General features: G+C 43.9%; 2 protein-coding genes across 3 annotated transcripts in view; one reads left to right on the top strand and one right to left on the bottom strand.

The window, feature by feature from the left end:
- Positions 1-527: 527 nt before the first annotated feature.
- STBD1 (starch binding domain 1) lies at positions 528-4,571 on the top strand. The gene is made up of 2 exons (XM_032836906.1): positions 528-856; positions 2,714-4,571. The coding sequence occupies exons 1-2, from the start codon at positions 664-666 to the stop codon at positions 3,553-3,555; spliced, it is 1,035 nt and encodes a 344-aa protein (XP_032692797.1). The 5' UTR covers positions 528-663; the 3' UTR covers positions 3,556-4,571.
- A 2,407-nt stretch (positions 4,572-6,978) lies between these two features.
- The window catches only part of CCDC158 (coiled-coil domain containing 158), an 82,167-nt gene continuing 63,085 nt past the window's right edge, over positions 6,979-26,060 (bottom strand). The window contains exons 16-21 of one of the 2 annotated variants that reach the window (XM_032836710.1): positions 21,013-21,173; positions 18,468-18,527; positions 14,655-14,722; positions 11,572-11,730; positions 9,778-9,877; positions 6,979-7,207 (exon numbers count right to left, since the gene is read on the bottom strand). In XM_032836710.1, the coding sequence (XP_032692601.1) occupies positions 7,087-7,207; positions 9,778-9,877; positions 11,572-11,730; positions 14,655-14,722; positions 18,468-18,527; positions 21,013-21,173 (669 nt within the window). In that variant the 3' untranslated portion in view covers positions 6,979-7,086. Of the gene's footprint in view, positions 7,208-9,777; positions 9,886-11,571; positions 11,731-14,654; positions 14,723-18,467; positions 18,528-21,012; positions 21,174-26,060 lie in introns of both variants that reach the window. The other variant, XM_032836780.1, reaches the window with a different exon arrangement.

Here is a 26,060-nt window from a genome sequence, read left to right as displayed (position 1 = left end):
GGCAAGAGGTCGCGGAGGAAGGACGGCGGGACGTGGCCGAGACGGTGTCCCCGACGGACGGACGGCCCAGTCCAGCCCTTTCATTTTACCGGGGGGGGGGGGCGGCGCGGCCGACCGGAGGCCCAAAGGGCTCGCGCCACCCGCCCGGCCGCCCCCTCTAGCCGGAGCCAGACCCCGGCGTCCCGGACGCACGCGGGCCTCCCCCGCGTCGGAGTTCCCGGAACCCGCGTCTGGGGCGGCCGCGCCGCGGCTAAAGGCTGCGGGAGGCGGCGCCGAGGTGCCGAAGCCGGACCCGCCGGGCGCGCAGCCGGGGCGGGCACGAGGGCGCTGGGGCAGGGCCCGGCTGGCGGCGGCGGCGGGCGCCCTCGGCTCTCCCCGCAGGCCACACGCGGAGCGCCGCAGCCGCGCCCTGCCAGCCCCGGGCGGGGCGGGGCGTGAACGCGCGGGAGGAGGCGGGCGCTCGAGTCCCCGCCCGGCCGGAGCCGGGGCGGCAGCCCCGGGGCGGGAGGCGGGGCGGGGCCGGGGACGCGGAGTATTAGGCGCCGAGGAGCGGCTCCGCGCAGGAGCGCCGGCCGCCGGGGCCGCGGGGTAGGTGTGGCTCTGCCGGCGGGACCCGAGCCCCCGTCCCTCGCCGTCGGCCCCCGCAGCGGCAGCCTCTCAGCCATGGGCGCCGTCTGGTCCGCCCTGCTGGTCGGAGGGGGCCTGGCCGGAGCGATCTTCGTGTGGCTGCTGCGGGACGCGGACAAGGAGCAGAAGGACGCCCCTCCTGGGGTGGCTGCGGCCCCGGGGGCCGATCCGGGCGGCGCGGGGGCACTGAGCCCCGGACCCTCCGGGCGGGAGCTGGTCGCCAAACCAGGTATTCGCCCTCCCACGTCGCGAGGGCAGGTCTGCCGGGGGCTCTGAAGTCCACCGGGGAGGAGGGAAACCCACCCGGAGCTCTTCTCGCGGCGCTTTCCCGCGGACGAGCCTCCCCCGCCCCGGGCACGACCCTGCCCGGGCACGATCCTCCCCACGCCGGCGTCTTCCCCGGCCGGTGCGCACGCGCCGGGCAGGTTGCTCGCCTCCGCCGAGGTCCCCGGGGGTTCCGGCCCCAGCGACCGAGGGCAGCGCCCCGCACAGTCTCTGCGCCCGCCCGGGAGGACCGGTCCGGCCGTCCAGGGGGGATGGGCTCCTGCGCTCGGCGGCGCCGGGGGCAGTGCGGGCGGGTGCAGCGGGGCACCCCTGCCGGGCCTTCCGGAGGGAGTGCTTAGGTTCCGGGGGATCCTACGACCCTCTTCAATCTCCGACCGAGCAGGGACACTTTCTCAGTCCCAATCCCATAGCCGCACGTCCTCCCATCCCTGGCCCCTGGGGAGAGCTGGATTTGGGAACACCCAGGCTGTGAGCACCTCCCGCTATCCCGACGCTTCTGTCGGAAGGCAAAGTTCAAGTTGGGTCTCTGGCCACGAAGGCCTCCGCTGAAGCCTTAGGGCTGTATGCTGGCCGCTCATTTCAGAGCTGTGGGCGCTGACGGGGCAGGGGTGTCTGGTAACCAGGGAAGGGACCCAACAGGGGGCCCAACTCCGATGAGTAGACTTGACGTCCAGGGTTATGTGTGTACATGTGAGCGACTGTGTACTAGCCCAAGTGAGAGCACTGGCAGAAAACCTTCGCTTCCAGTGCCCTCCCTCGGCCAGCTGCCCATGCCTGGACTCCAGTCGCCGGTGAAAATGACATCGGGACCTTTATTTTTAGTGGAGCCTGTGTTCATGTGTAGCCATTTGAAAATCTGCCTCTGTGTTTTTCCTGTGGTTGATTTGGGATGAGCAAAGAGCTCATTTATCTTCTTCTGAAAACCAGCCTCATGTTTTCGGTTGGAAGATTGGGAATTCCGGGTAATATTATGTCTCACAAGTGAACCATTAAAAAGATAAAATTAGACAAGGCCAACCCCTAATCCCAAGAGAAAACCCCCACCTGTGCTGACTGTATGACTTTGGAGATTTCGATCTTGTAGGGAGCTATTCAGACGGACGGCCAAGAAGGAAACAGCTTTTAGGGAGCTTGGATTGTGCCCTGTAAGAACATAAAAAAAAAAAAAAAAGTGTACAATGGGAGGGGATGTAAAAAGCCTACCTTTTGTTGAAGAGGTTCCTGCTGCATATGGGGTTGGCAGGGAGAAACCAGCCCTCTCCCCCCACCATCCCCTCCAACTCTGGCCCAGTGATTCCCAGATGTCCTTTGTATCCGCCACAGCGACAGCAGCTGGGGATCTGCCCACATCTGGGCGAGATGATCCCCAGTCTGCACGAGGTTCCTAAGAGTACAAGTGCACTCCTAGGGTCTGTGGGGTAGCCAAGCGGATCTTTGCCCCGCAGGCGGAACAGCATTTTTTGATGCTAGAAGCCGAACAACATGGCTGCGTGCCAGCGTGGCCTGAACGTTGGAGACCATCGAGGACCAGGGCTGGGTTACAAGGCTGCGTCTACAACGCACCACTTCATTTACACTCTTGCGTGGGCACCCTGATGTACTAGATGTACATGCATATTCTTAGAGTAGACCGTTGGTTCAGTTAGGGTCTGACCTCTGTAATTAAGAACTTGCTTTGAGTCGCATGGATTCTGCGAGCTACAGATAGATAAGTGGTAAAGACTTCAATAACTAAACCTATTTTCTCAGCCTTTTTTCTCACAAGGACTAACACCATTACATTTTCCGTCTTGTTTCTTAGAGCATCTTCAAGAAAGCAATGGATGTTTGGTTTCAGAGACCAAAGGCCATGGTAACTTGCAGGAAGCGGTATGGAGACAGCAGAGTCCTGGAAAAGACAGTGATTATGACCGTTCAAGAGAGCATGTTCCTTCTGGAAGGTTTCCAGACCCGGAATCTCTGGCCGCATCTGAGACTGGTAACTCTCGGGGTTACTCTAAAGTCTCAAGAAACGAAAGCCCTGAGTCTCCTGGAGGAGGATGGGGATTCCAGAAAGGAAGAGAGACTCTTGCTAAAGTAGCTTCCTGTTTGGCAGAAAAGTTGTATTCTAGCAACCTGGTCATTGACAGAGCCAAGGAGGTGAGCCTCACACAGCTGAGCAATCAGGACCGCGTGGACAACGAGGACTGGGAAATGGTGTCCAGGCACTCGTCTTGGGGAGATGTTAGTTTGAGTGGCAGTCTTGAGGCTCCAGGGTTAAGTCCAAACCAGGGAATGGACTGTGGCCAGATAGGAGGTCAGGAAGTGGACATCAGACGACAAAAGGCAGGAGCGGCATCTTCAGGGTCTCCGCGAGTCCGCATCCACTTCCAGGTCCACTATGTGCCGAGCGCTGGTTCCCAGCTCGTGGCGATAACCGGAGACCACGAGAGTCTTGGGAGGTGGAAGTCCTACATCGCACTCCAGCGTAGAAAGGATGGGTTCTGGTTCCGCTCCGTGCCCCTGCCCGCTGACACAGTGGTGGCCTGGAAGTTCGTAGTGGTAGACAATGGGGAGATCACCCGCTGGGAAGAATGCAGCAATAGGTCCCTTGACACTGGCCGTGAGGATAAAGTAGTTCAGAAGTGGTGGGGGATTCCCTGAGTCCACTTTTCAAAGTACCAGAGAGGCCGCTGCAGAATCTGGCAAAGGCTAGGTCTGCGGAGCACACTGAGTGATTTTCGATAAAGGAAGTAGAACTCCAAGTTTAGCCATCGGAGTTGTTTCAGGTTTGCCAGTGGCTTTTGTCTAATGTGCAGAACTATACATATGTACGTGATGGCTTCAGCGCGCATGGCTGCTTTCCCCATGGACTTGATGCGTGGGGTTTTGCTGGTCCATCGTTCTTCAGGGCTTTGTCCTCCTGGGCGTGACCTGGCCAAGCCTCTAGTGTGGACAGGCCGGGACTCACACAAAGCCACCCGGCTGCAGAGGGCTCAGGCTCGAGCGTCTGGCTGATCCTTAAGCCCAGGGAGGGAAGCAAGCATCATTCGAAAAGAGCAGCTTTCCTGTTGGTCCAGCTGGAGAAACTCTCCTTACTACACGCACACTTCATATTTAAGAATAATTAATGCCATATGCAATTGTGATCAGAAATATCTGGTCACAAGATATGATTAGCAAGGATGTGAAGACTTTCTTTTTTCTTTTCTTTTTTTTTTTTTGCTTGATTTTACCTGCTAGCTATGGATTGAAGGTAGCGAGGAAGTCTTTGTCTTGATGGCAAACTGATGTAGAAAAAGGGCCTGGCCAGAGTCGGTCATTGGGAGGAACCAGGGAGGAGAGGGAACAGGAATGGGATTGGGGTGTAGATTGAGCGAAGTGTCCCAATGTGTCCCGAGTGATGGTCCTAGAGGCCTGGGAGGTCCAGGTACAGCCTGACAATGGGGAGTGGGGATGGGGGGGGCACAGCTGTTATTTACCTCTAGGGCCTTTGTAGGACCATCTCTCCCCTTGCCCCTCGTCTCTCACCAGTCTAGACGGATAGGACTGGTCCACAGCAATCATTTCTCCTGCCCTTTCCTTTCATACCAGTAGCTATCTTGGATAACAAAATTATAATAGGACAGTGATATAGAAGTACATCTTTGTTCTGAGAAGAAATAAAACATTTAAACTTTATTATAACAACAAATAAAATCTGAGTTTTAATATCTTTATTAAGTGTCTGAATTACTTGTCTAAACCTTAGTACCATAATAGCTTAGATGTAAAATATCATACCTATACTTTCCTCCACTAATAACACATATGTAGAAAAAAAACAAACATCAAGAGGCAAGAGGGGTTCACTTTTCTCCTCTCTTTGGAGAAAACATTTTAGAATTAAAAAAAAAAACAACTTTACCTTTGTTTGTAAGGACATTCTGTATACCCGTACTTGAATTTTTATATGTTAGAACAACTTGTAATAAGTATAACATCTTTTGGCCAAACAGAGTTTAATCTTGGTTATAGGTGGTCTTTGCTGAAAAGAGCATAAACCCCATAGAAAATATGTTATGAAGTGCTTAAAAGAACATAATTCTTGGCTCATAGCACTTGTACGTTAAATTCACATATATGTTTTATATTCTTCAGGATGAATTTCATATTTTACTGGTAAGATCTTCATAGGGCATTTACCCTTACTTCACCGAATGCGCGACATTTCTATTAGGTAAAATTGAAGGTAAAACAATTTACAATAAAAATATCTTGAGAGTTCTTTGACCAGCAATTTTGTTACCTGATGAAATAAAAATTAATCTTTCAGTAAAACCAACTGAAGTAAAAGATACAGTAAAACCAATTGAGGTAAGATACAGTATTAAACTGCGCATTTTAAAAAATCGTTGTAAAACTGGACGTGCTTAGAGCATCCACGCTGCCGTTTAGAAGAGAAACAGGAGGGTTTGGGTGATGATCTGTGCTGGTGAGGACTGAGGCCTTCTGCTGTCACAGGCAGATGCCAGGCGTGTAAAGAAGGCTGCAGCAGGGGCGCCTGGGGGGCTCAGTGGGTTAAGCCTCTGCCTTCAGCCCAGGTCATGGTCTCAGGGTCCTGGGATCGAGCCCCGCATAGGGGCTCTCTGTTCAGCAGGGAGCCTGCTTCCGCCTCTCTCCCTGCCTGCCTCTCTGCCTACTTGTGATCTCTATCAAAGAAATAAATAAAATCTTAAAAAAAAAAAAAAAAAGGCTGCAGCAGAAGCCAGTTTACTGCTAATGAGCAGTGGGTGTTTCTGGTAGAAGGACGGCTCCCCTTGGCACCCAGGCTGCTTCTGTGCTGAGGCTCTGCATCCCCTAGGACCTCTCTGTCCACCGGACCCAGCTCATGGAAGGGGATGTGAAGTGAGGAAAGACAAAGGCTTAGTAAAGCTTCTGGCCAGAGTGTGCCACATACTGCTCTGATCAGTGAGAACCGTCAGGAGACGTGAGAGCAGAGGTGGGACCCGAGAGCCCCTGCAGGGCAGCCGGGCGACCGGACATCAGTGCGGTGCCCGGGAGTGTGGACTGTTCTGGACGGCCGTCCTTCCGCCACACTGTCCTGCGGTCTGGGCAGGAAGACAGAGAGACTGATTACAGGGGTGCGGCTGAAAGCTCCCCCAAGGGGACAGGGCGGGTGGCGGATCAAGCCCTGGAGGAGACTGCAGAGCTTCCAGGCGGGCAAACACCTCTAGCTCCCGGGAGGGCGACGTGCCCGAGAGGGTGTGAAGGCTTCGCGGCCGGGACTGTCTCACTTTGCCCTGTGCTTCTCTCCCAGTTCGCAGCTCCGGGGCTGCTTCCGTGCAAATACATCGGTAACACTCAGTAAAACACGTTGCTGAGTGCTGTGATCTGTTCTAGCAACTCAGTGAAATCGAGGCACAGGTGCGGGGAACCTCGATTCGGAGCAGGTTGTTGTAAGCCCGGGTGGTCCAGCCGCGCGCCTGCATCTCAAGTGGGGGACAGTCTTGGGCGCTGAACCCTGGAGCCCGGAGAATTTGGCACTGACTGCGGGTCACCGGTGCTAGGATCGAGCTGACTCCTAGGCCGGCTGGCTGGTGTCCGCAGAGAACAGGCGAGTGGGGTTAGAAGACACTCGCACAAATCCCCCAATCTGAGAAAATCTAATCCAGGCCAGCTTCTAACTAGAAGTTACCCACTGGCTGAAGAACACGTTTCGCCCCTTTCTTTCTTTGTAGTTACTAATATGCGAGAGAGAAACCTTTCCACAAGTTCTGTAGGGGCCCCGACGTTCTGTTACCCATGACATTCATCGCTAAAGACGGAACAGTGAGTTCAGGGTCACGATAGGAACCCCGTCAGTGCGCTGGAGTTTGTCCTTTTGTTCTGGCCCTTATACCGCATATTTTACTTGCATGTGCAGGTTTTTTTGGTTTGTTTGTTTTTTTAAAGCTGAAAACAGTAAGTATTGCTTACGCACCAGTGAAGAAAATGAAAACATAATTACTCCGGCACACTGGTCCGAGCACTGGTTCATACCTTACAAGATGCACGTCTCTTTCACGTCTGGCCAGAACAGTGTAAAGTTTAACTATGGGAGCATTCAAGAATAGTTTATTTCAAAATAGAGTTTACAGGACAGGGTATCTTTTATTAAATTTTCACATAAAAAGAAAAAAGTACACAGGGCACTAATTATAAGCAACACCACAATTAATTGGGCCTCATTCTTCTGTAAAGAAGAGGCAAACAATGTATCATTTTAGTAACATTTTTTCCTGGTCTTTCACTTTCTGTATCCTCTTTTCTTGATTTCTGATCATTGAAGACATTGCTGAAAATGTTGACAAAACAAAGTTAGATTAGCAACATCTACTCCGGGTTTAAATTCTATAATGTGCTTCTTAAAAGGTCAGCTTGCTACTATGGATTAAATACATTCTGAGCTCAGGAAGTTCTTAAACATTTCAAAGTAGCATATTTTTGAAAAGACTGATGTTATAATAAGGGTAAATCTTTACTCTTTCAGTTGTTTTAAGTGAGCATAATTATTACAGCAGTAATACACACTAACTGGAAGTAAGTTGAACCCCTCAGAAGGGTACCACGAGAGACGAGGATGAGGGTCAGTATTGGGCTCTGCTCCCCCAATTTGCTGACTGAACCCCCTCAGAGGTCATCACAGAAAACTGTTTGGTGAGTATATTCGTGTACAAGCACACATGTGCACACACTTGGCTTTACACAAATGGAAATATGTGATATAAATCGTTCTTATAGAAAAAAGTCCACATTTTTCCAGTTCAACTCATGTTTTGTTATGACCGCACAGCATTCCATTATACGAATGTACCAACATGTTAGTAAATAAAATTTAAAAAAGTTGATTTCTCGTGCTCCTGACTACGGAGTGAATCAGTCATGGGGATGGCAGGTACAGCGCAGGGGACAGAGTGAATGGTATCGTAATGGCGTTGCGCGGTGGGTGACAGGTGGTGGCTACACTTGCGGTGAGCACAGCCTAGAGAAGCTGACCACTGTGTTGTGCGCCGAAACTAAGATAACATTGTCAGCCACACTTCAGTAGAGAAGTTGCTCTCTCAGTGTGGAGGACCATAAGGGAAGGGAGGGAAAACTGGATGGGAAGTCGTCAGAGAGGGAGACAAACCATGAGAGACTCTTAACTCCAGGAAACAAGCTGAGGGCTGCTGGGGAGGCGGTGGGTGGGGCTGGGTTAACTGGGTGACGGGCGTTAAGGAGGGCAAAAGATGTGATGAGCACTGGGTGTTCTCCGCAACTGATGAACTATTGACCACCACCTCTGAAACTAATGATATGTTGGCTACTTCAATTTAAATTAAAAAATTGCTTATTTTCATTTACAAACAAGGCTATTTGTAAACAGGCTTTTGTGTGTTTATACAATTTTTTTCTTGAATTAATTGCTAAAAGTGGAATTTCTGGGTCAAAGCATATGTACAATTTAAATTTTGATAAAGGCTACCAAAATTCTCTCCAAAATATCTGTTTCATGATTTCCAAGAGACATTCCATCCAGACAATGCATCAAATAAAAAGGTCTTTTTATTTTTTAAAAGATACAGTATGTCTCCCATTTGGATCATTACATTCTTATACTGAGTATATACTCAGATATATACTCAGAAATGAAGTCAAAATGTGAATAAAATGGGGCCAATAAGATAATGCATCCTTTAAAAAAACACAGTAAGCTTAAAATCAAATGCTTTTCTTGGTGTACATACACAGGGATCTGGGATTATTAGAAGGGATTTGGAGTTTTCCCTACTAACAATTTGGTATAGTCTTAGCATATTAAAAAAATGTGGGCTTTGGAATCAGCAATCGCTAACCAAGCCCCACTCTACTCCTCAGTGTGTGACTTAGAACTTACTGACTGATTGTGATATGAACTTCAGTTTCCTCCTTTTCAAAGGACCTGATAGCAGTACCCACCTAACCAGCACTGTTGGGAGACTCACGTAAAGAAAACAGAAGTCAGGCACGGAGTACAGGGCCTGGCACATAATAAGTGCTCAATAAACACTAAGCACAACTGTTACTTTTAATAAGGTTCAATTTACTTGGAAGGAATTGTCCTTAGAAAAATGTTTATTATCCTTCGTCCAGCAACTTATACTCCCTAGAGATGTAAAGATGGGCTCAGAATAACAAGTATACCCCAAAATTATTTCTCTCTGACAAAGGCTCCTGGATTCATGAATTTATACCAGGAAAACATAAAAAGTGATGGTGCTCCCAAATCCCGGAACATAGCCATAAGCTCCCACCTGCACAGGAACGTCCACTTAGAACTTGGGCCCCTGAAGCTGCCTCCCACCGGCAGAATACGAAAGTTTCTCATTCAAATAGCTTTAGCATGTTTAAAAGTAGTTTCTCCTTTTGTTTAGCGATTCACGCGGTGGCACAGTGTCTTCTCGCCTACCCTAATTTAAATCCTGGGGAAAGTAAAATGAGGTTCTTTTGCCTTCTAGCTATCAACTGCAATGTTATCCTGGCTACACACCTCACAGGGACATTGGTGTACACACCAGTGCTTGCGTACACACCTCACAGGGACAAGAAGGACAGTGTGTGGGCAAATCTCATGTGAAAACTGCCCAAAGCTTGTCCTGCTGAGGGTTGGTCAGCAGCGTTCTCACCCCTATTAGACGACAGAGGAGAGCGAGGCTTGGGTGACCTGCCTGGGGTTGCACAGTGAACGCGGGGTTAGTCGTGGCTAAGACCTTCACATTTTAGCTAGGGTTTCCGAATTGCTTATTCAGTATCCTCTTCGGCGGCTCTCTAGGTAGGAGGCTTAACCGGAAGGGAAGGTGAGGGTTCTTCCGAGCCAGGGAGCTGTGTCTGGAACGTACACAGTACCTTGGTTCTTCATCTGTAAGTCTTCTACAAGAGTCTGCAAGCTTTCCAGTCGGTTCTGAAGCTTTCTGCACGTTTTTCCTGTTGTTTCTACTGGCTGAGACTGTGAAGCTATTAGAAAATTGCTTAGATGTGATATTAAAAGTTCATTCGGTATTTTAGAAATCTTTCCAATTACAGGTTAAACAAGCTTTCCTTTGAAATAATGGAAACTTTGAGACATAAAAAAAGTGCTTAAATATTGCAATACTAGCTTATCTGACTGTTTCAAACTAATCTGATTTATTATGATTTAATTACATAGCATTAAATGGGATGAATGAGAGGAAGACTTTAAATCTAATGATACATTCTGCATTATGAATTACAGCTTTTCATACCAAACCTGAGTAGTTCCGTTTACGTAGGATTTGGAAGAGAAAGATTTAATACTGACAATGGCAATGATTTTGAATGTGCCTGAGACGAAGTGCCCATGTTAGTGGCTGTGCCCGGAATGAGGACAGTGTTATATGGCGGGAGAGACGGTGCAGACGCTGACATGGCCACAGTGACCCTGGAATGAATGTGGCGGTAGCAGGTGAAGGGGGCTAGAAGCATGTCAACTACACCCTAAGAAGTGTGCTAAGTTTTGCCAGCCTCAAAAAAGATCGATTGGCAATCTTGAAGTTTTAATTTGATCTTAGTCCCTGATTGCTGTATAATCTTGAGAATATATTTTTGGTGGATCATTTTCCTACCAACAAAATACCTCTTCCATATAGATGTTGGTATTGAAGGCAGTCATCTAAGAATTAGTTTAGTTCAAAAGGATGAAAAACAGTTACTTGGAGAGTTTTCACATAAATAATACATGATGTTTGATGAGTATCTGAAAATAGAAAAAAATGCCATGCTAGTATGTAATCATGAATTAATAATGAGGTGACCAGAAGCGCTGTTATACTCCTGCCAAGTCACTGCTCTAGTAGTGAAAGAATTTGCTGCTTTAAAGTTTTTAAAAATACTAAAGGATAACTTAGAAACATAAGAGAGGAAGGAGGAACAAAATGCAGAAAAAAGACAATGAAAAAGAAAATGTATTAAAATCTGTGATTAGGTTTTGGTGTTCCTATTTTGGGGGAATCTAGAAAGTGTGAGGCAGAGGATTTCTCAAGACTAAGAACCGACTGACCAGTGATGCAACAACTTGCCCAGTTGGTCCCGTGCTAAGCAGAGCGATGCCAGAGAGCACTGGGGTGTCTGCGTGGCCGTCATGCATGAGAAAAACATCCCAAGTTCAGTCCAACACGTACGTGCAATACCTAGCATCCACGTATTAGTCATGCACTTTAACCTAAATCAAACCATTTTTCTCATCTGTCTTAGCAAACAACAAATGAATTTGAAATTTTAAAAATGAGTACATTTTTGACAAGTTTGTATGAGAGATACTTGCGCTTACAAAGGCGGAGACGGAAGAGAGCCATGGTTTTAGAGAATGTAAGTAAGAAAAGTCACAGCATAAAAAAAAAAGACTCCAAATCTTATAGTAAAATAGGAAGGGAAATTTCATTACTCATGTCAGAGAAAGAAAGAGAAAATATCCACATAGAATATTATTTATTAAGGAGAGAGCGTGAGCGTGCGTGGACGTGTGTGTGCACACGGACAACAGCTATTTCATTTAAATGAGACCCACTTCAGTTACACGGCCTCGTAAGGACACCATGCGAAATCTTACTAATTCTGATTGCGGAAAAGAACTTTGAATTCACCAGGGTAGGAAGTCAGTCTCCTCAGTGGCTCCGCTCTTACCTTTAACAGAGTCAGACGAATGCACAGGTTTCGTGGATCTGTACTGGGGTGTGGAACCCACTGAGTCTTCAACCGAACTAGTCAGCAGTGAGTGAACCGGGGACTTCTTAGGAGATGAATGGAATGATCGAGAAGCTGAATTTTTCACAGATGGACTTGCTAAAATTTGGTAAGAACAAAAGCAAAAGGAGAGAATTTAAAATAGTATATTACACCTCTTAAAAAGTCATACTTTCATGAGAAAATGTTCCCAAGTGATTGTGGTGAGGAGAGGCCCTGATAAATACCCAAGGCTTCGGGTTCGAACAGCAAAGGAGTAAGACTTGCCCTTGGGGATCCCGAGGCCCAGCTTTAAATTATCTTAATTCTTGACTGGATTAAATTGATCTGGGAGTATGGCATTCTTGGTTGTCTAGCACGGATGTTATCTGGAAGAAGGTAACCTCATTCTAGGCCTCAGACTATCTGTATAATTTTTCAAATATGTCTATCATACAATAAAAATAGCCAGGCATAGAAGGGGGCAAAATGACATGGCAGAAAACCAAGAGAAAAAACACAGATCATAGATACAAGCAATAAATGTAGTCCCACGAGGTCTGGATAATGGAGGCCCAAGACAACCACAGATTTCAACAGCATTATTCCAAACCCCAACAGGCTCTTCTTACCTAAAGAAAACCATACCTGGACATATCAATAAAAACTGCTAAAAAAAAAAAAATCCTCAAAAAACAAACCAAAGACAAAAGCAATCCTAAAGCTGCCAAAAGGGCAAAAAGGACAGATTACATTTAAATGAGCAACAACTAAACTTAGAACAGACTCCTTAGTAGAAACAATGGAAGCCAGAAAACAATAGAATATTTTCAAAGTGAAGGAAAAATGTCCACCTGACATTCTATACTCAACAAAAATATTCTTCAAAGGTGAAAATGAAATAAAGACAAGTTCCAAAAAACAGAAACTGAGAGAAGGTATCACCAGCAGACTTCCATTAAAGGAAAAATTAAAGGCACAAGAATAAAATGATACCAGATAGAAAGTAAAGTGTGAGTATGTGGGTTTGTCTAAATGGATATTAACTGTAAAAATGGTACAAATTATCCACTGTGGTAGTCACCTGTATAATTAAAATATATATGTGACAAAAGTTGTATATAATTTGAAAAGATAGAAAACGGAACTAACATGCTCTGAAGTACTCACAGCACAATCAAAAAAGTAAAAGCACTCATTTATCTTAGTCTAACAAGGCAAGGATATATGCTGCGTTCTTTTGGGTAATTAAAACAACAGTGGAAACATGCAAGTGAAGTAGATGAAAGCATTAACTTCAAATAAAGACAATTATTCTGGGGCGCCTGGGTGGCTCAGTGGGTTAAAGCCTCTGCCTTTGGCTCAGGTCATGATCTCAGAGTCCTGGGATCGAGCCCCGCATCGGGCTCTCTGCTCAGCGGGAAGCCTGCTTCCTCCTCTCTCTCTGCCTGCCTCTCTGCCTACTTGTAATCTCTGTCTGTCAAATAAATAAATAAAATCTTAAAAAAAAAAAAGACAATTATTCTTCAAAATACTAGTTTGTAAGAGAGTTCTCATAAATTACGGTTCATTTAAAAATTAAGAATTTTCATTTATTTAAAATTATGTTTTGGGGGGTGCCTGGGTGGCTCAGTGGGTTGGGCCTCTGCCTTCAGCTCAGGTCGTGATCCCAGGGTCCTGGGATCGAGCCCCGCATCTCTCCGCGGGGAGCATGCCTCCACCTCTCTCTGCCTACATGTGATATCTGTCTGTCAAATAAATAAATAAAATCTTTAAAAAAAAATTATGTTTTGGGACGCCTGGGTGGCTCAGTGGGTTAAGCCTCTGTCTTCAGCTCAGGTCATGATCTCAGGGTCCTGGGATCGGGCCCCGCAGCAGGCTCTTTGGTCAGCGGGGAGCCTGCTTCCTCCTCTCTCTCCCTGCCTGCCTCTCTGCCTACTTGTGATCTCTGTCTGTGAAATAAATAAATAAAATCTTTAAAAAAAAAAAAGCTCTGTTTTGATTTAGATATAGATTTACAATCTTCTATAAAGAAAACAACAGCAAGAAACCCCAGAAACTTACCTTTCTCCTATCTCTTTCACTTCATACCTCAATTTTCTGTATTTACATTACTACTGCCCAGATTTATAGCTAAACTTTTGGTGAATTACTATCATTTTTCAGTTTCATTCTTTCTCATTCGTTTTATTCTCTTCTATAGGAAGACTAATTATACCTTCCAAATCTAATATACTCTCTGTAATTATTTTTCATCTTTCTTTTTGTGTAATTTTCTCTAGAGGCCCATCAAGTCTGTGTGATTTCAGTCATGCCTATCCTACTCTTACTTTTCCTAGGGTTTCCCCCTGGAATGTTTTTATTTTTCTCTTCCATTTCTCCTCTGTTATGCCATTTTGCTTTTCAACAGATTCTGTTTTCTTTCAATTTCTTCCTTCCCCTCCTTATTTTACAGACAGGATTATACTCTTAGGAAATTATGAAAAGAACCATCTGTCTCCATTCTTTCATCTGTTCAGTAAGTATTTACTGAGCACCTGCTGTATTCCTGGGATGTATCAGGAAACCAAACAGTTGCAGACATTTGCCCTCGTGCAGCTTTTGTCCGGCACGTGCTAACACAGTCATCTTTATGAACAACATAAATTAGTAAGTTACATATTAAAAAATACTAAGTGTGATTAAAAAAAAAGAAAAAGGGTGAGTGGGAGTACGGCAGAGCTACAGTTTTTACAGAGGGTGGTTAAGAGTAGTCTCACTGGGTAGTGACATCTGGGCGACGGCTTTAGTGTAGCTGAGGAATCAGCAACACGCAAGGAACAGTGGTGTAAAGGCCTTAGGAGAGAAGCTGCCTGGTCTGTTGAAGGAACGATTCCAGGGAGGATGAAGCAGACTGGGGGGGCTCCGGGTGGGGGGGGGAATGAGCCTGGAGAGTTAACGGGGACTGTGAGGCCACTGTAATGCCTGCCTTCTACTCTCCTGAAACCGGGGAGCCACTGGAGCGTGAGGCCAGCCCAACTTCCGTGCGTTCCTCGCCTACTCACCTGTGGACGGGAACGTGAAGCAGCTGGATGGGTCCTCCAAGTCTCCTGTGTGCAATGTGACAGGCTCTCTGCAAGCACAAGGACCGTCATGCAAACATTCCACTCCACAAACACAGGGCTGAGGTTCACGGACAGAAGGACGCTAACACACATGAGAGTGATAGCTTAAAAATATAAACTAAACATGGCAGTTTTGATCCTAACTTTCAGAAATCCCACAATACCCTAAGAGGGAGATCCCAAGTTGCATCATCTTTATGCATTCGGTACCCATGAAGAAGAGAAATGTAATAATGTTGGTTATAAGATTCATTTTTTGTAATATTAGCTATCAAACCCAGTACTTCTCTCAGCGATTCTAAGAAACACAATCTTAGTAACTTATTTTAAAAATTAAAAAAAAAAAGACAAAAAAAGGAACCTCTCTTGGCAATAGTAGTATCACTTCAGAGAACTATCAGACTTACTTAAATCCACAAGTTGAAACAAACCACTCTCTTCTCTGTGGTTTGGGTAACAGTGTAAGAATATGATGGCAGTAGTTCCCTTGAAGGACGTTTGTGATGTCAACACCGTTTTCACTGTAACACTACCAAGATATTGCCTGCTTTTTAATTTTCAGTCTCTCATAAGTATACAGTGGAGTTTCCCAGAGGCTCCATGATATCTGATGTCACAATAGATTAAATGCAGATGCAGATATGAGAATCCAGCTGTCTTTTTTTAAAAAAAATATTTTATTTTATTTATTTGATAGAGAGAGAGAGCACAAGCAGGCAGAGAGGCAGGCAGAGAGAGAGTGGGGAAGCAGGCTCCCTGCTGAGCAAGGAGCCCGATGTGGGGCTCGATCCCAGGACCCTGAGATTCATGACCTGAGTGGAAGGCAGAGGCTTTAACCCACTGAGCCACCCAGGTGCCCCTCCAGCTGCCTCTTATTAAGCCACACATTAAACTGTAAAACAATGCCTTCTCAACAATTTTTGTTTGAAAAAATTATTTTTTTAATCTAAAATGCCATTACGTTAACATGTAATACACATAGTTATTTCTAAATGTATATCAAAATGTTTTAATGCTTAATATGAAAACTTATTTTCCAATACCTGGATTAGCAATAGAAATGACCTGTACAAACAAAAGTTCTCAGGAATCTTCAATATTGGTGACTACAAAGGGGGCCCGAGACCAACAAGTTTGTTCCTGGCAAGGAAGGCCACGGCTATGCTGTGGAGAGCCTTAACTCTCGGGGCAGTTGCCGCTGCAGTAGGGCAGTGGGGGACTTTGAAGGTCTGGGGGCTGGGAAACGGACACAGTCTGAGGTGTGCTTTAAGCAGATCAATTTGAAGCTGATACACAGAAGTGACGAACGCGCAAGAGACGCTTAAGAGATGTTTAAGAACATCCACACTGAACACTGTCAAGGCCACCACAATGGCCTAATAAGGGAACAAGGCCAAACGCAGAGTGGCAGGCTCAGCCGTGGCGGCCATGTCTATCCGCTTCAGAACCTACGAGTGTTCCAGAGACTTGGCAGATGCGAGGAAATCAAGGGTCTTTAGATGGGAAGATTATCCTAGGGTATCCGGGAGGTTATCCCCACCATATCCTAGGATGGGAGGCCGGGGGAGGTTTCATTCGGAAGAGAGAAGACAATGTGGCAGTCCCAGCAGACGGAGGGATTTGGAGATGCTGCGCTGCGTCTGAAGATGAGGGGAGATGTCATGAGCCAGGGTGCAAGGAATGAAGCTCTAGGAGTGGGAGAAAGGGAGGAAATGGATTAACCCTAAGAGCTTCTGGGGGGGTCGGGCCCTGCCAACATCAGGACTTTGCCCAGTGGAGCTGATGGAAATGTGAGAGAGACACATTTGTGTTGTTTGAAGCCACAGATTTTGTTAGAGCAGGCACAGGGAATGAAAACAGGCAGTTCGAGAAGATGTACAAAGAAGAAAATGGATTTGATAACTGCTTCGGAGTTGAAATTAATAAGATTTGGTGACGAGAGAAACGAGACAGAAGAGAAAGAAGAACCGGAGATGATATTAGGATTTAAGCAGAGGCGCTCTGGAAAGCGGGGTGCCCTTCGCAGAAACAGCAGATGAGGTGGGGGGATGGTTTTGTGGAATGATGGCCTTTGTTTCACTGCAACCTTTCAAGTTAAATCAATATAGTCCTTATACCCAGAACGGAATAAAAAATTAAAGACACGAGCTCCTCTGTATGGGGATTTGTGCTTGAGTTACTCTGAGAGCCTCATCTCGGAGACATTTTGTGGAGAACTGACTTATTTTGTTGAGTAAAGCAAAGATGCCGCAATGACAGCGAAATGTTGTAGTGAAACAGCAACTGTTGTATTTTTTCTCCTTTTATGTGTGAAGTTTTTAAATAGCCAATTTACCACAATAGAGAGTAGTTAAATGCATCTTTAATTTTCCAGTATGTTTCATACTTTTCGGAGCTTCTATGAAATATCTGAAAACCTCTTTTTCCCAGGGTGCCTGGCAGCTCAGTTGGTTAAGCGTTCGACTCTTGGTTTGGGCTCAGGTCGTGAACTGGGGGTCATGAGATCAACGCCCCCATCAGGGGGGAGTCTGCCTTCAGGTTCTCTCTCTCCCTCCCCCTGCCAGCCCCCGCTTGCTTGTGTGCTCTGTCTCTCAAATAAATAAAATCTTAAAAAGGAAAGAAAGGAAGGAAGGAAAGGAGGGAGGGAGAGAGGGAGGGAGGGAGGAAGGAAGGAAAGAAAAGAAAAGAAAAGAAAGAAAGAAAGAAAGAAAGAGAGAGAGAAAGAAAGAAAGGAAGGAAGGAAGAAAACCTCTTCTTCCCATTTGTACGTAGGAATGGGCCAGGTCCAGCTTTTCCTCCCTAATCTCTCTCTCTACAAACACATCATTGCTGAAGGAAATAGGTTTTCTGGTCATAGAAAAACTACAGCAGAGCTTACCTATCTTAGGGGAGTTGCCCTTCTGTGCCCCATGCCTAGGATTGCGCTCTTCCCCAGGGAGCTCAGTCCAGGTACACAGACGTGGTCACACACCTGAGCTCAGGAACCAGAAAGACCAGAGTTCCAATCTGACTCCCCTGTTCACAAAGCTACATGACTCTGGCAAGCTGGGTAAGCAATCTGAGTCTTCATTTCTAATCCATATATGGATATAATAATGCCTAAGCCAAAAACTAAGTCAGAGAGACTAAATGAAATAAGCCCAAAAGATCCAGAAAATGTAAAAAATAAAAATATACCATAGATAGCTGTAGATATTACTAATAGGTTCTAAACCTCGGTGAGAAGAAAATCAAAACTCATTAAAGAGAAGGATCTAGTTTAGAAAGATTCAAGTTCATTGTATATATTGACAAAGCAGTAGAGATAGTAAGAAAATACTTATAATACTGTCATATATATATATATATAGTACTGCCTTCATTCATTCACTGAACAAATGTTTATCAAACAACTACTCTGTGTCAGGCAATATGGCTGATGCTGGAGATACAGCAATGAATTAGGCTCCACCCAGCTGGATTTAAACAGAATTCATTTTCACAGTCTTAGGACATGAGAAAGGCTCTGATTTTTTTTTTGTTTGTTTGTTTCAGGTGGTGAAATAGAAAAGATAAAAGTAAGTTTTTTTCCCAGGCAACCAATAAACAGATGTTAAAACTGTAAGCCCATGTCTGTCTTGCCCACTGTTACGTTCTATGGACCTAGCCTGGAGGGTGGCACCTCGTGGGGGGCCAACCAGCTATCGAATTAATAAGTAAGTAGTAGAAATGGGGACTCTCGTACAGTCAGGGACTGGTAAGATCATTTCTCACCTGCTAAGGGTATCACTGGATTTGCTGCCTTCAGTGGAGTCCCTTAATGAGTTGTTGCTTCTGTCGGCAGAAGGGTGGGAGAAACGAAGAGTACATGGTGTTATTTTTACTTAGTGATGAAACTATGTTGTTCCTCTGAACCCTGCTTTTACACCAACGCAGATTCAAAGAGTGAGACTGGGGTGTTGGCTCTTCCAGGCGGTAAAACAATGTAAAGAAGAGCTTGAAGACAAAAGGAATGGACTCCTTTTGGGAGCCAGGAGCAGTCTGTTTTGGTTAGAGTGCACTGTGGGAGTCAAGCGGGCTGGCAACAAGTTGGGGAGGGCCTGGAGGGGCAGACTGAGAGACGGGGCCTAATGCAGCAGAGGGCGAGGAGTTGATGAAGACCTGCGAGCCACGTTCTTCTTGTCTTACATGGATAACAGATCAATATTAGCTTTTTTTCCTCCTTGGCTAAAAAAAAGAGGTTGTCTCTGTTGAGGGGTTATGGATTTCATTTCTTTATGCTCTTTTTAGGATCTCATTTTAAAATTTAGATCCTCAATTACTGAGGAAAATAGGATTGGTCTCTGTGGGTTCTTAAAATCCTGTATTGGAGGTTGTTAGACCTTCCTTACAGACTACCTTCCTCTCAAAAGTTAGGTAAACCATTGTAAATGAGTGTAAAATGTAGAAAAAAAAATTTTCCATTTTTGGTATGGTATACCATGTAAATATCTTCCTATGCGTAAACAGCAGCAAAATTTAAAATAAGCCAAAAAAATTCCTGTTGATTTCTAGAAAATACATTACACTGTATGTATGTATACTGAAATCTGATTTAGTTTTAGTTAATGTAACAGCTTGCTTTCAATGCCCAAATGCCCATCGATTCCCATGTAAACTGTCCAGACTTCCTAAATTACCTGGAAACATAAAAAAATTATTGGACAATTAATTAGATCAGAATCTCAGATTCTTCTTACCTATGGCATATCTCTAATCTCAGGCTTGATTCAGTTATGCAACCTCTTTCTCTAACATCTCTGTATAAATATAATTCTCAGTTAATTATACAAAGAAAAATTTCCAGATTCCATGTATTTTTAGAACAATCAATTGCTCTTGAAAGCACAACAGCAGATTTTAGGCCTCCAAGCCAATTTTGCAGAAGGCTGCCCCTGGAATTCATCAGCTCAGAAATGCTTTCACAGACTCTTAAAAGGTTTAAGCTGAGTTTAGGCTTTGGTGACAAGGTCATTTGTAGAATTATAGCAAATTAACATGCATTGTTTAAAGGCAGGGACCAAATATATTCATGAATATATTCACGTTCAATACAATTCAATATAATTTAGGTCCACAATTAGTGGCTAAAGTGATGGAAATCACCTGATCAAGAAATCACGGTCATCTTTGTGGAATGATTAGTGCTGGGAGCCTGGGCTCCAACTTTTACTTTTGGTTTTGCCTCTTTGCTTCTTAGAAGACAATACAATCTATGCCCAAATTAACTCCTCTGTCAAATGAGCTTAATAATAAATACTGCCCTGCCTTAGAAGGCATGTATGTTGCTTTGCACATACATGTATTCCTCAGTGGAGTGGCCAATGGAATGTTTCTGACACGTGATTCACAGAATGCAACGTTATGCTAGGTAACTGGGTTGTACTTACTATTTTACTATTACTAATAGTATTAATAAATATCAAATAAATCCAGCTAATATTTAACTACTTCAAGTTAACATATACTAATTAAACATCTTAAGAAACTGGAGATTGTTTATATGTATTATTTTAGAAAGTATTATTTTTAGATATTTGTCATATAACCAGAAAATGAATATTACAAAAGGTTGTTGTAATACTAATGGCTAGTATACAATTAATATTATACCAAAAATATAGTGTGTACTGTATTAAAATGCTTTCAATTAATCTAATAATAATACACAGTAAAATTTTGAAATAGTATTTGAAAAGAACATGAGAATCTCATTGATTTCTGCAGGTAATACAGGGACGGGCTGGAGAACTGACGGAAATCTTTCTCAGGTGTGATCTTCTATTCATTTGGTATATGTCACTGGCATGAATCTCTAGAGAACCACGGACTTTCCTATTAGATTATATCTGGAGAGTCATGTAGTCCTTACGGGTTTAGTTTAGCTCCACCATCGAACTGGGCGGCTGCAGGCAACTCAACCTTTTGAAACTTGTGTTTTTCTCCTTTTTAAGACAGGAATAACAACTCCTGCCCTGTCTGGTTTCAAACAGTCATTATGGTAATCAAATAAGATTATGCGTGTGAAATCTGTCGGGAACTATAAATTACTACTCGAACGTAGCTTTGGGTAACGTCTTGCTTTGATGACTTCCTTCTGAACACAATAACAACTCTATTATTTGCTCTTGATATCACGTTGTTTGACTTTTGTTTCACTCCTTCCACTTTCACGTTGTTTTCCCTGGTGAGGTCAGATACTCTTCGAAGTTAAACCTGCACCTCCCACAGAGAACCAGGGGAGAGAAGCTCTCCCATCCTGCATCTGCCCCAGCCTTACACAGCCACGTAGGAGACGCCCAGGGACGGTGTTCTCCCTTCCTCCTCGGGCTTGCCCAGCGGCACAGCTGGCTCCTCGTTGATCACACTTCTCAACTCTTGGAGAAGCTGTTTCAGGTCCCTTGTTGGATCTTCCTTCAATGTGGCGGGTTTCACAGAGTGCTGTATTAAAGCAATTTACAAAACAAACACCTTAGGTTTTTTTTTTTTTTTTTTTAGATTCGGATGCTGTTTCCTAATGTAAAACTAATTCAGCTGGTAAGTAAAAATTATGGAGGAGAAAGAAGAAAAAACAAAAATCACCTGTGATCTTACTACTCAGGGATAATCAAGAATAACTCATTAATAATCAATACAGTGTTACATTTAATTTATAAATGTGTGTATACTTCTTTATATATCCATAATAATAAATTAGAGGATACACACATAGGCTCAAACTATACACAGCAATTTTTAAGTCATTTTTAAAGAAATGTTAACAATGTAGTATGGATAGTGCCCTGTATCATTAAATATTTACAACTATGTCCAGGCAAAATAATTCCAATACTTTTTAAGAGCTGAATTTTATAAAGTTACAGAACTTTAGAAGTAAGGAACTCCTTAAAGATGAATTAATTAACCCTCCCCCCCATTATACTTATGAGGAAAGAGACACTCAATATTTTCAAACTGGGTTAGTTGGTATTTGAGAATAATTTTAAATGATTTTCAGATATGTAAGTACTCCCTAATGAATATTTATAATATAATAAAAATTATAGATGTTCCCAATAGGCACCTCAAAAGGGGAAACCAACTGATAGTTAGCCGTTGCTCTGGAGAGCAGGTGGTCTTAGTTGGAGGACACTCATGGCTAGAAAGTCATCAATCACCATCAAGCTATTTCAGCTGGAGGTTTAACTTTTTTAAGTTAACATTAGTTTAACTCCAATGTGGAGTTAAACCTGCCGTATATGTTGAATGAACATTGGTTTTGCTTTTCTAGGATCTATGCCAAATAAGTGTTGATGTTATTGTATGACCCTCACATTCCCCTTCCTTTCCTAACCCTGCAGACATGCAATAGGTAACATGCAGCTGAACATGTCAAGAGTTCTGACTGAGAAAGAGATCACAAGTAGGCAGAGAGGCAGAGAGAGAGGGAGAAGCAGCCTCCCCATTGAGCAGAGAGCTCGATACGGAGCTCCATCCCAGGACCCTGGGGTCATGACCTGAGCCGAAGGCAGAGGCTTTAACCCACTGAGGCACCGAGGCACCCCCAATAGCTTGCCTTTTTTTCTGGAACCCTTATTTAAGAAATCTCTAGGGAAACCCAAAGACCTTCAAAGGGGAGAGAAAACAAGGACATCAGAGCACATTTTAGCCTTCGACACCTATAGCTACAGCAAGCAGGGCACAGAATCTAACTCCTAGCCAGATAAACACAACGCCCTCACCCTGAAGTTCTTTTTATCTCAGTTCTTTTTACCCAGTACATCATGTTCAGCTTTCAACAAAAAATTAAACTCCTACTAAAAAGATAAAAAAACGCAGCTGAAGAGACAGAGCCAGCATCAGAACCAGACTCAGATGTGGTAGAGATTCTGGAACTATTAGACTGGGAGTTTCATTATGATTAATTTTTTCTGTTGGTTCTGAGGGAAAGAGTGGATGACACGCAAAAACAGATCATGTACGCAGAAAAACTGAAATTCTAGGGCAGAATCAAAAGGAAATTCTAGAAAAAAATCGAAAAGAAATGAAGAAGGACTTTGATAGGCTTATCAGTAGGATGGACATGACCATGAAAGTAATCAGGAAGCTTGAAGAAATTTTTTTTTTTTAAGATTTGTTCATTTTAGAGAGAGTAAGAGAGAGAGCGAGAGAAAGTGAGAGTGTGTGCAAGAGAGCACGTGAGCTGGGAGGGGCAGAGGGGCAGGAAGATGGAGGAAGAATCTGAACCAGACTCTTCGCCAAGTGTAGAGCCTGACACGGGCCCGATCCCATCATCACGAGGTTGTGACCAGAGCTGAGACCAAGAGTCGGCGCTCAACTGACTGAGCCACCCAGCTGCCCCTGCCTGAAGAAGTGTGAACGGAAATTTCTAAAACTGAAACGCAAAGAGAACAAAAATTAAGAAGATGGACCAGAAAGTTGAAGAACTGTGGGGACACTCTAAGAGCTGTAACATACACATGCTGGGGGTACCACAAGGAAGAGAGAGAAAGAGAACAAAGATAGACGTAATAATGGCTGAGAATTTTCCAAGATTAATGACAGAACAGATCCGGGAACCTCATGATGCATCAAACGATGCAGACACTAAAAAAAACCTCCCCATAGGCATATCATACTCAAACTGCAGAAAATCAAAGACAAAGGTCTTTAAAGAAGCCAGAGGGAGAAAACAGAGTATTACATCAGACTTCTCTTCAGAAACCACATGAGCAAGAAGGACTTGAATGAAGTATTTAAGATATTGAGATAAAACCTCCCCACCAATCTAGAACTATACCCTGAAAAATTATCTTTCAGAAGTGAAGGAGAAATAAGATTCTCAAACAAATAAAAATTGAGGGAATTTGTTGTCAGCAGATCTACCTTGTAAGAAGTGTTAAAAGAAGTTCCTCAGAGAGGAAGAAAATGATAGAGGTCAGAAACTCAGATTTACATAAAGAGAGGAAGATCCTCAGAGAAAGAATAAAAGAAGGTAAAATAAAGAACTTTCTTTTAATTGCTCTAACAACAGTTTGTTCAAATAATAATAGGAATAATGCATCCAATTATGTACACATAATATTATAATAATATAAAAATTATGTACACATATAATAATATAAAAATATATGTGTATATACGCACGCTTAGGGATAAGTGAAATGAATGACCACCTTGATACAAGGGACATGAAGGAGGAAATAAAACTATTTTGTTATTATAAGGTCCCTGTACAACCCATGACCTGTAGTGTCATTTCAAAGTGGATTGGGATTAGTTGTTAATATATACTGCAAACTCTAGGACAACCACTAAAAAGGAAAAAAGGAAATATAATTTATATGCTAAGAAGGGAGAGAAAATAACATTTTTTTAAAGGTTTTATTTATTTATTTCACAGAGACAGACACAGGGAGAAAGGGGACACAAACAGGGGGAGTGGGAGAGGGAGAAGCAGGCCTCCTGCTGAGTGGGGAGCCCGATGCAAGGCTTGATCCCAGGACCCTGGGATCATGACCTGAGCTGAAGGCAGATGCTTAACAACTGAGCTAACCAGGCGCCCCCTAACATTCTATTTTTACATGCTCAATTAAAACCACAAAAGGCAGAAAAAGAGTAAAAGATAAAAATAGGAATAAAAACAAAAACAATGACAAGAAAATAGTAACAAACATGATAATATTAAACCTAGTTATATGAGTAAGGAATTTAAATATCAATGCTCCAAATATACCGATTAAAAGACAGGGATTGTCAGGATGCAACAAAAAACAGGACTGACTATACGTTGTCAGAAACCTACTTTACAAATAAAGACACATATAGATTAAAAGTAAGGAGATGGAGAAAGAAATATCATGCTAATACGAATAAAAAGAAAGCTGGAGTAGCTACATTAATTGCAGACAGAGCAAGCTTCTGAGCAAGGAAAAGAGAGCCATTACATAGTGATAAAGGGATCAATTCTCCAAGAAGATACAACAATCCTTAATGTGTATGCACTTAGCAGAAGGGCATCAAACTATGCAAGGCGAAAACTGATGAAACTGCAAGGAGAAAAAGATGAATCCACTATTACAGCCAAACGCACTTCCTAACTCTCTGTCAACAATGGACAAACTCAGCAGGCAGAAAATCAGCAAAGACAGAGCCCAACTGAACAGCACTTTCAGACGACTGGAATAACTGACATCCATAGACTACTTCATCCAAAAAATAGCAGAGCACGTACTCTGACGTTTATATGGAACACTCCTCAAGACAGACCACATTTTGGGCTACAAGTACACACGAACAATTTTTAAAGAATAAAAATCATACAATGTCTATGCTAGGATTACACATAGAATTGAACCTGAAACCAGTAATAAAAAGATAGCTGGGGGCGCCTGGGTGGCTCAGCTGTTAAATGTCTGCCTTCAGCTCAGGTCATGATCCTGGAGTCCCGGGACTGAGTCCCACCTGGGGCTCCCAGCTCAGCAGGGAGTCTGCTTCACCCTCTGACCCTCACCCCCACTTGTGCTCTCTCTCTCTCAAAAAAAAAAAGATAGTTGGAAAATTCCTAAATCATCGGAGATAAACCAGTACACTCCTGAATAATGCACAAACCAAAAAAGAAATCTCAAGAGAAATTTAAAAATGTTTTGACAGGATAAAAATGAAAATACCACTTACCAAAATTTGTGGCATGTAGCAAAAGTAGTGCTTAAAGGAAATTTATAACACTGAATGCACATATTAGGGAAAAAGATGTAAAGCTAATAATCCAAACGTCTTGCAAATTCTCTTCTTGCAAAGTAAGCAAATAAAATAACAAAATATATATATATATATACACAAATTACTAATATCAAAAATGAAAGAGGGGGCATCCCTGCAAATCCCAAAGACATTAAAAAGATAAAGACTGGTATTTCTTCATAGGCGCTTATCTAGGATCATGTGTTGCATGGAGTGGTCACATCTCTAGTCTTTCTTCACTCTGGAGGAGTGTAGCACGGGTGGGGTGGCCTTTCACTGATTAATGTATCCTCACTCCTCTGTGCCGGGAGTGTTAGAAAAGGAAGAGATGGACCACGGCCAAAGCCCATCCTGCCAGACACATAAAATGAGTAATTGTTTGAGTGTGTAGAGAGAAGCTTGGAAGTGATGTCATGCTTTTTTTTTTTGAAGATTTTATTTATTTGGCAGATAGCACGTGTGAGAGAGCACAAACAGGGGGAGTGGGAGTGGGAAAAGCAGGCTCCCCCCTGAGCAAGGAACCCAGTGCAGGGTTCAATCCCAGGACCTTGGGATCATGACCTAAGCTGAAGACAGACGTGTAACCACTGAGCGGTCCAGGTGCAC

This window comes from Lontra canadensis, unplaced genomic scaffold, assembly GCF_010015895.1.
Source record: "Lontra canadensis isolate GAN:19392208 unplaced genomic scaffold, GSC_riverotter_1.0 scaffold1, whole genome shotgun sequence".
Classification (NCBI taxonomy): Eukaryota; Metazoa; Chordata; class Mammalia; order Carnivora; family Mustelidae; genus Lontra; species Lontra canadensis.
The sequence above is the reverse complement of the archived record's forward strand: the minus strand, read 5'-3'. Positions and strand labels throughout refer to the sequence as shown.

What these genes read in the sequence shown, in the direction of transcription:
- STBD1 (XM_032836906.1), top strand. Translation starts at nt 664, where the DNA reads ATGGGCGCCGTCTGGTCCGCCCTGCTGGTCGGAGGGGGCCTGGCCGGA. An exon ending in GGAGCTGGTCGCCAAACCAG is followed by an intron (nt 857 to 2,713) that starts GTATTCGCCCTC and finishes CTTGTTTCTTAG; the next exon opens with AGCATCTTCAAGAAAGCAAT.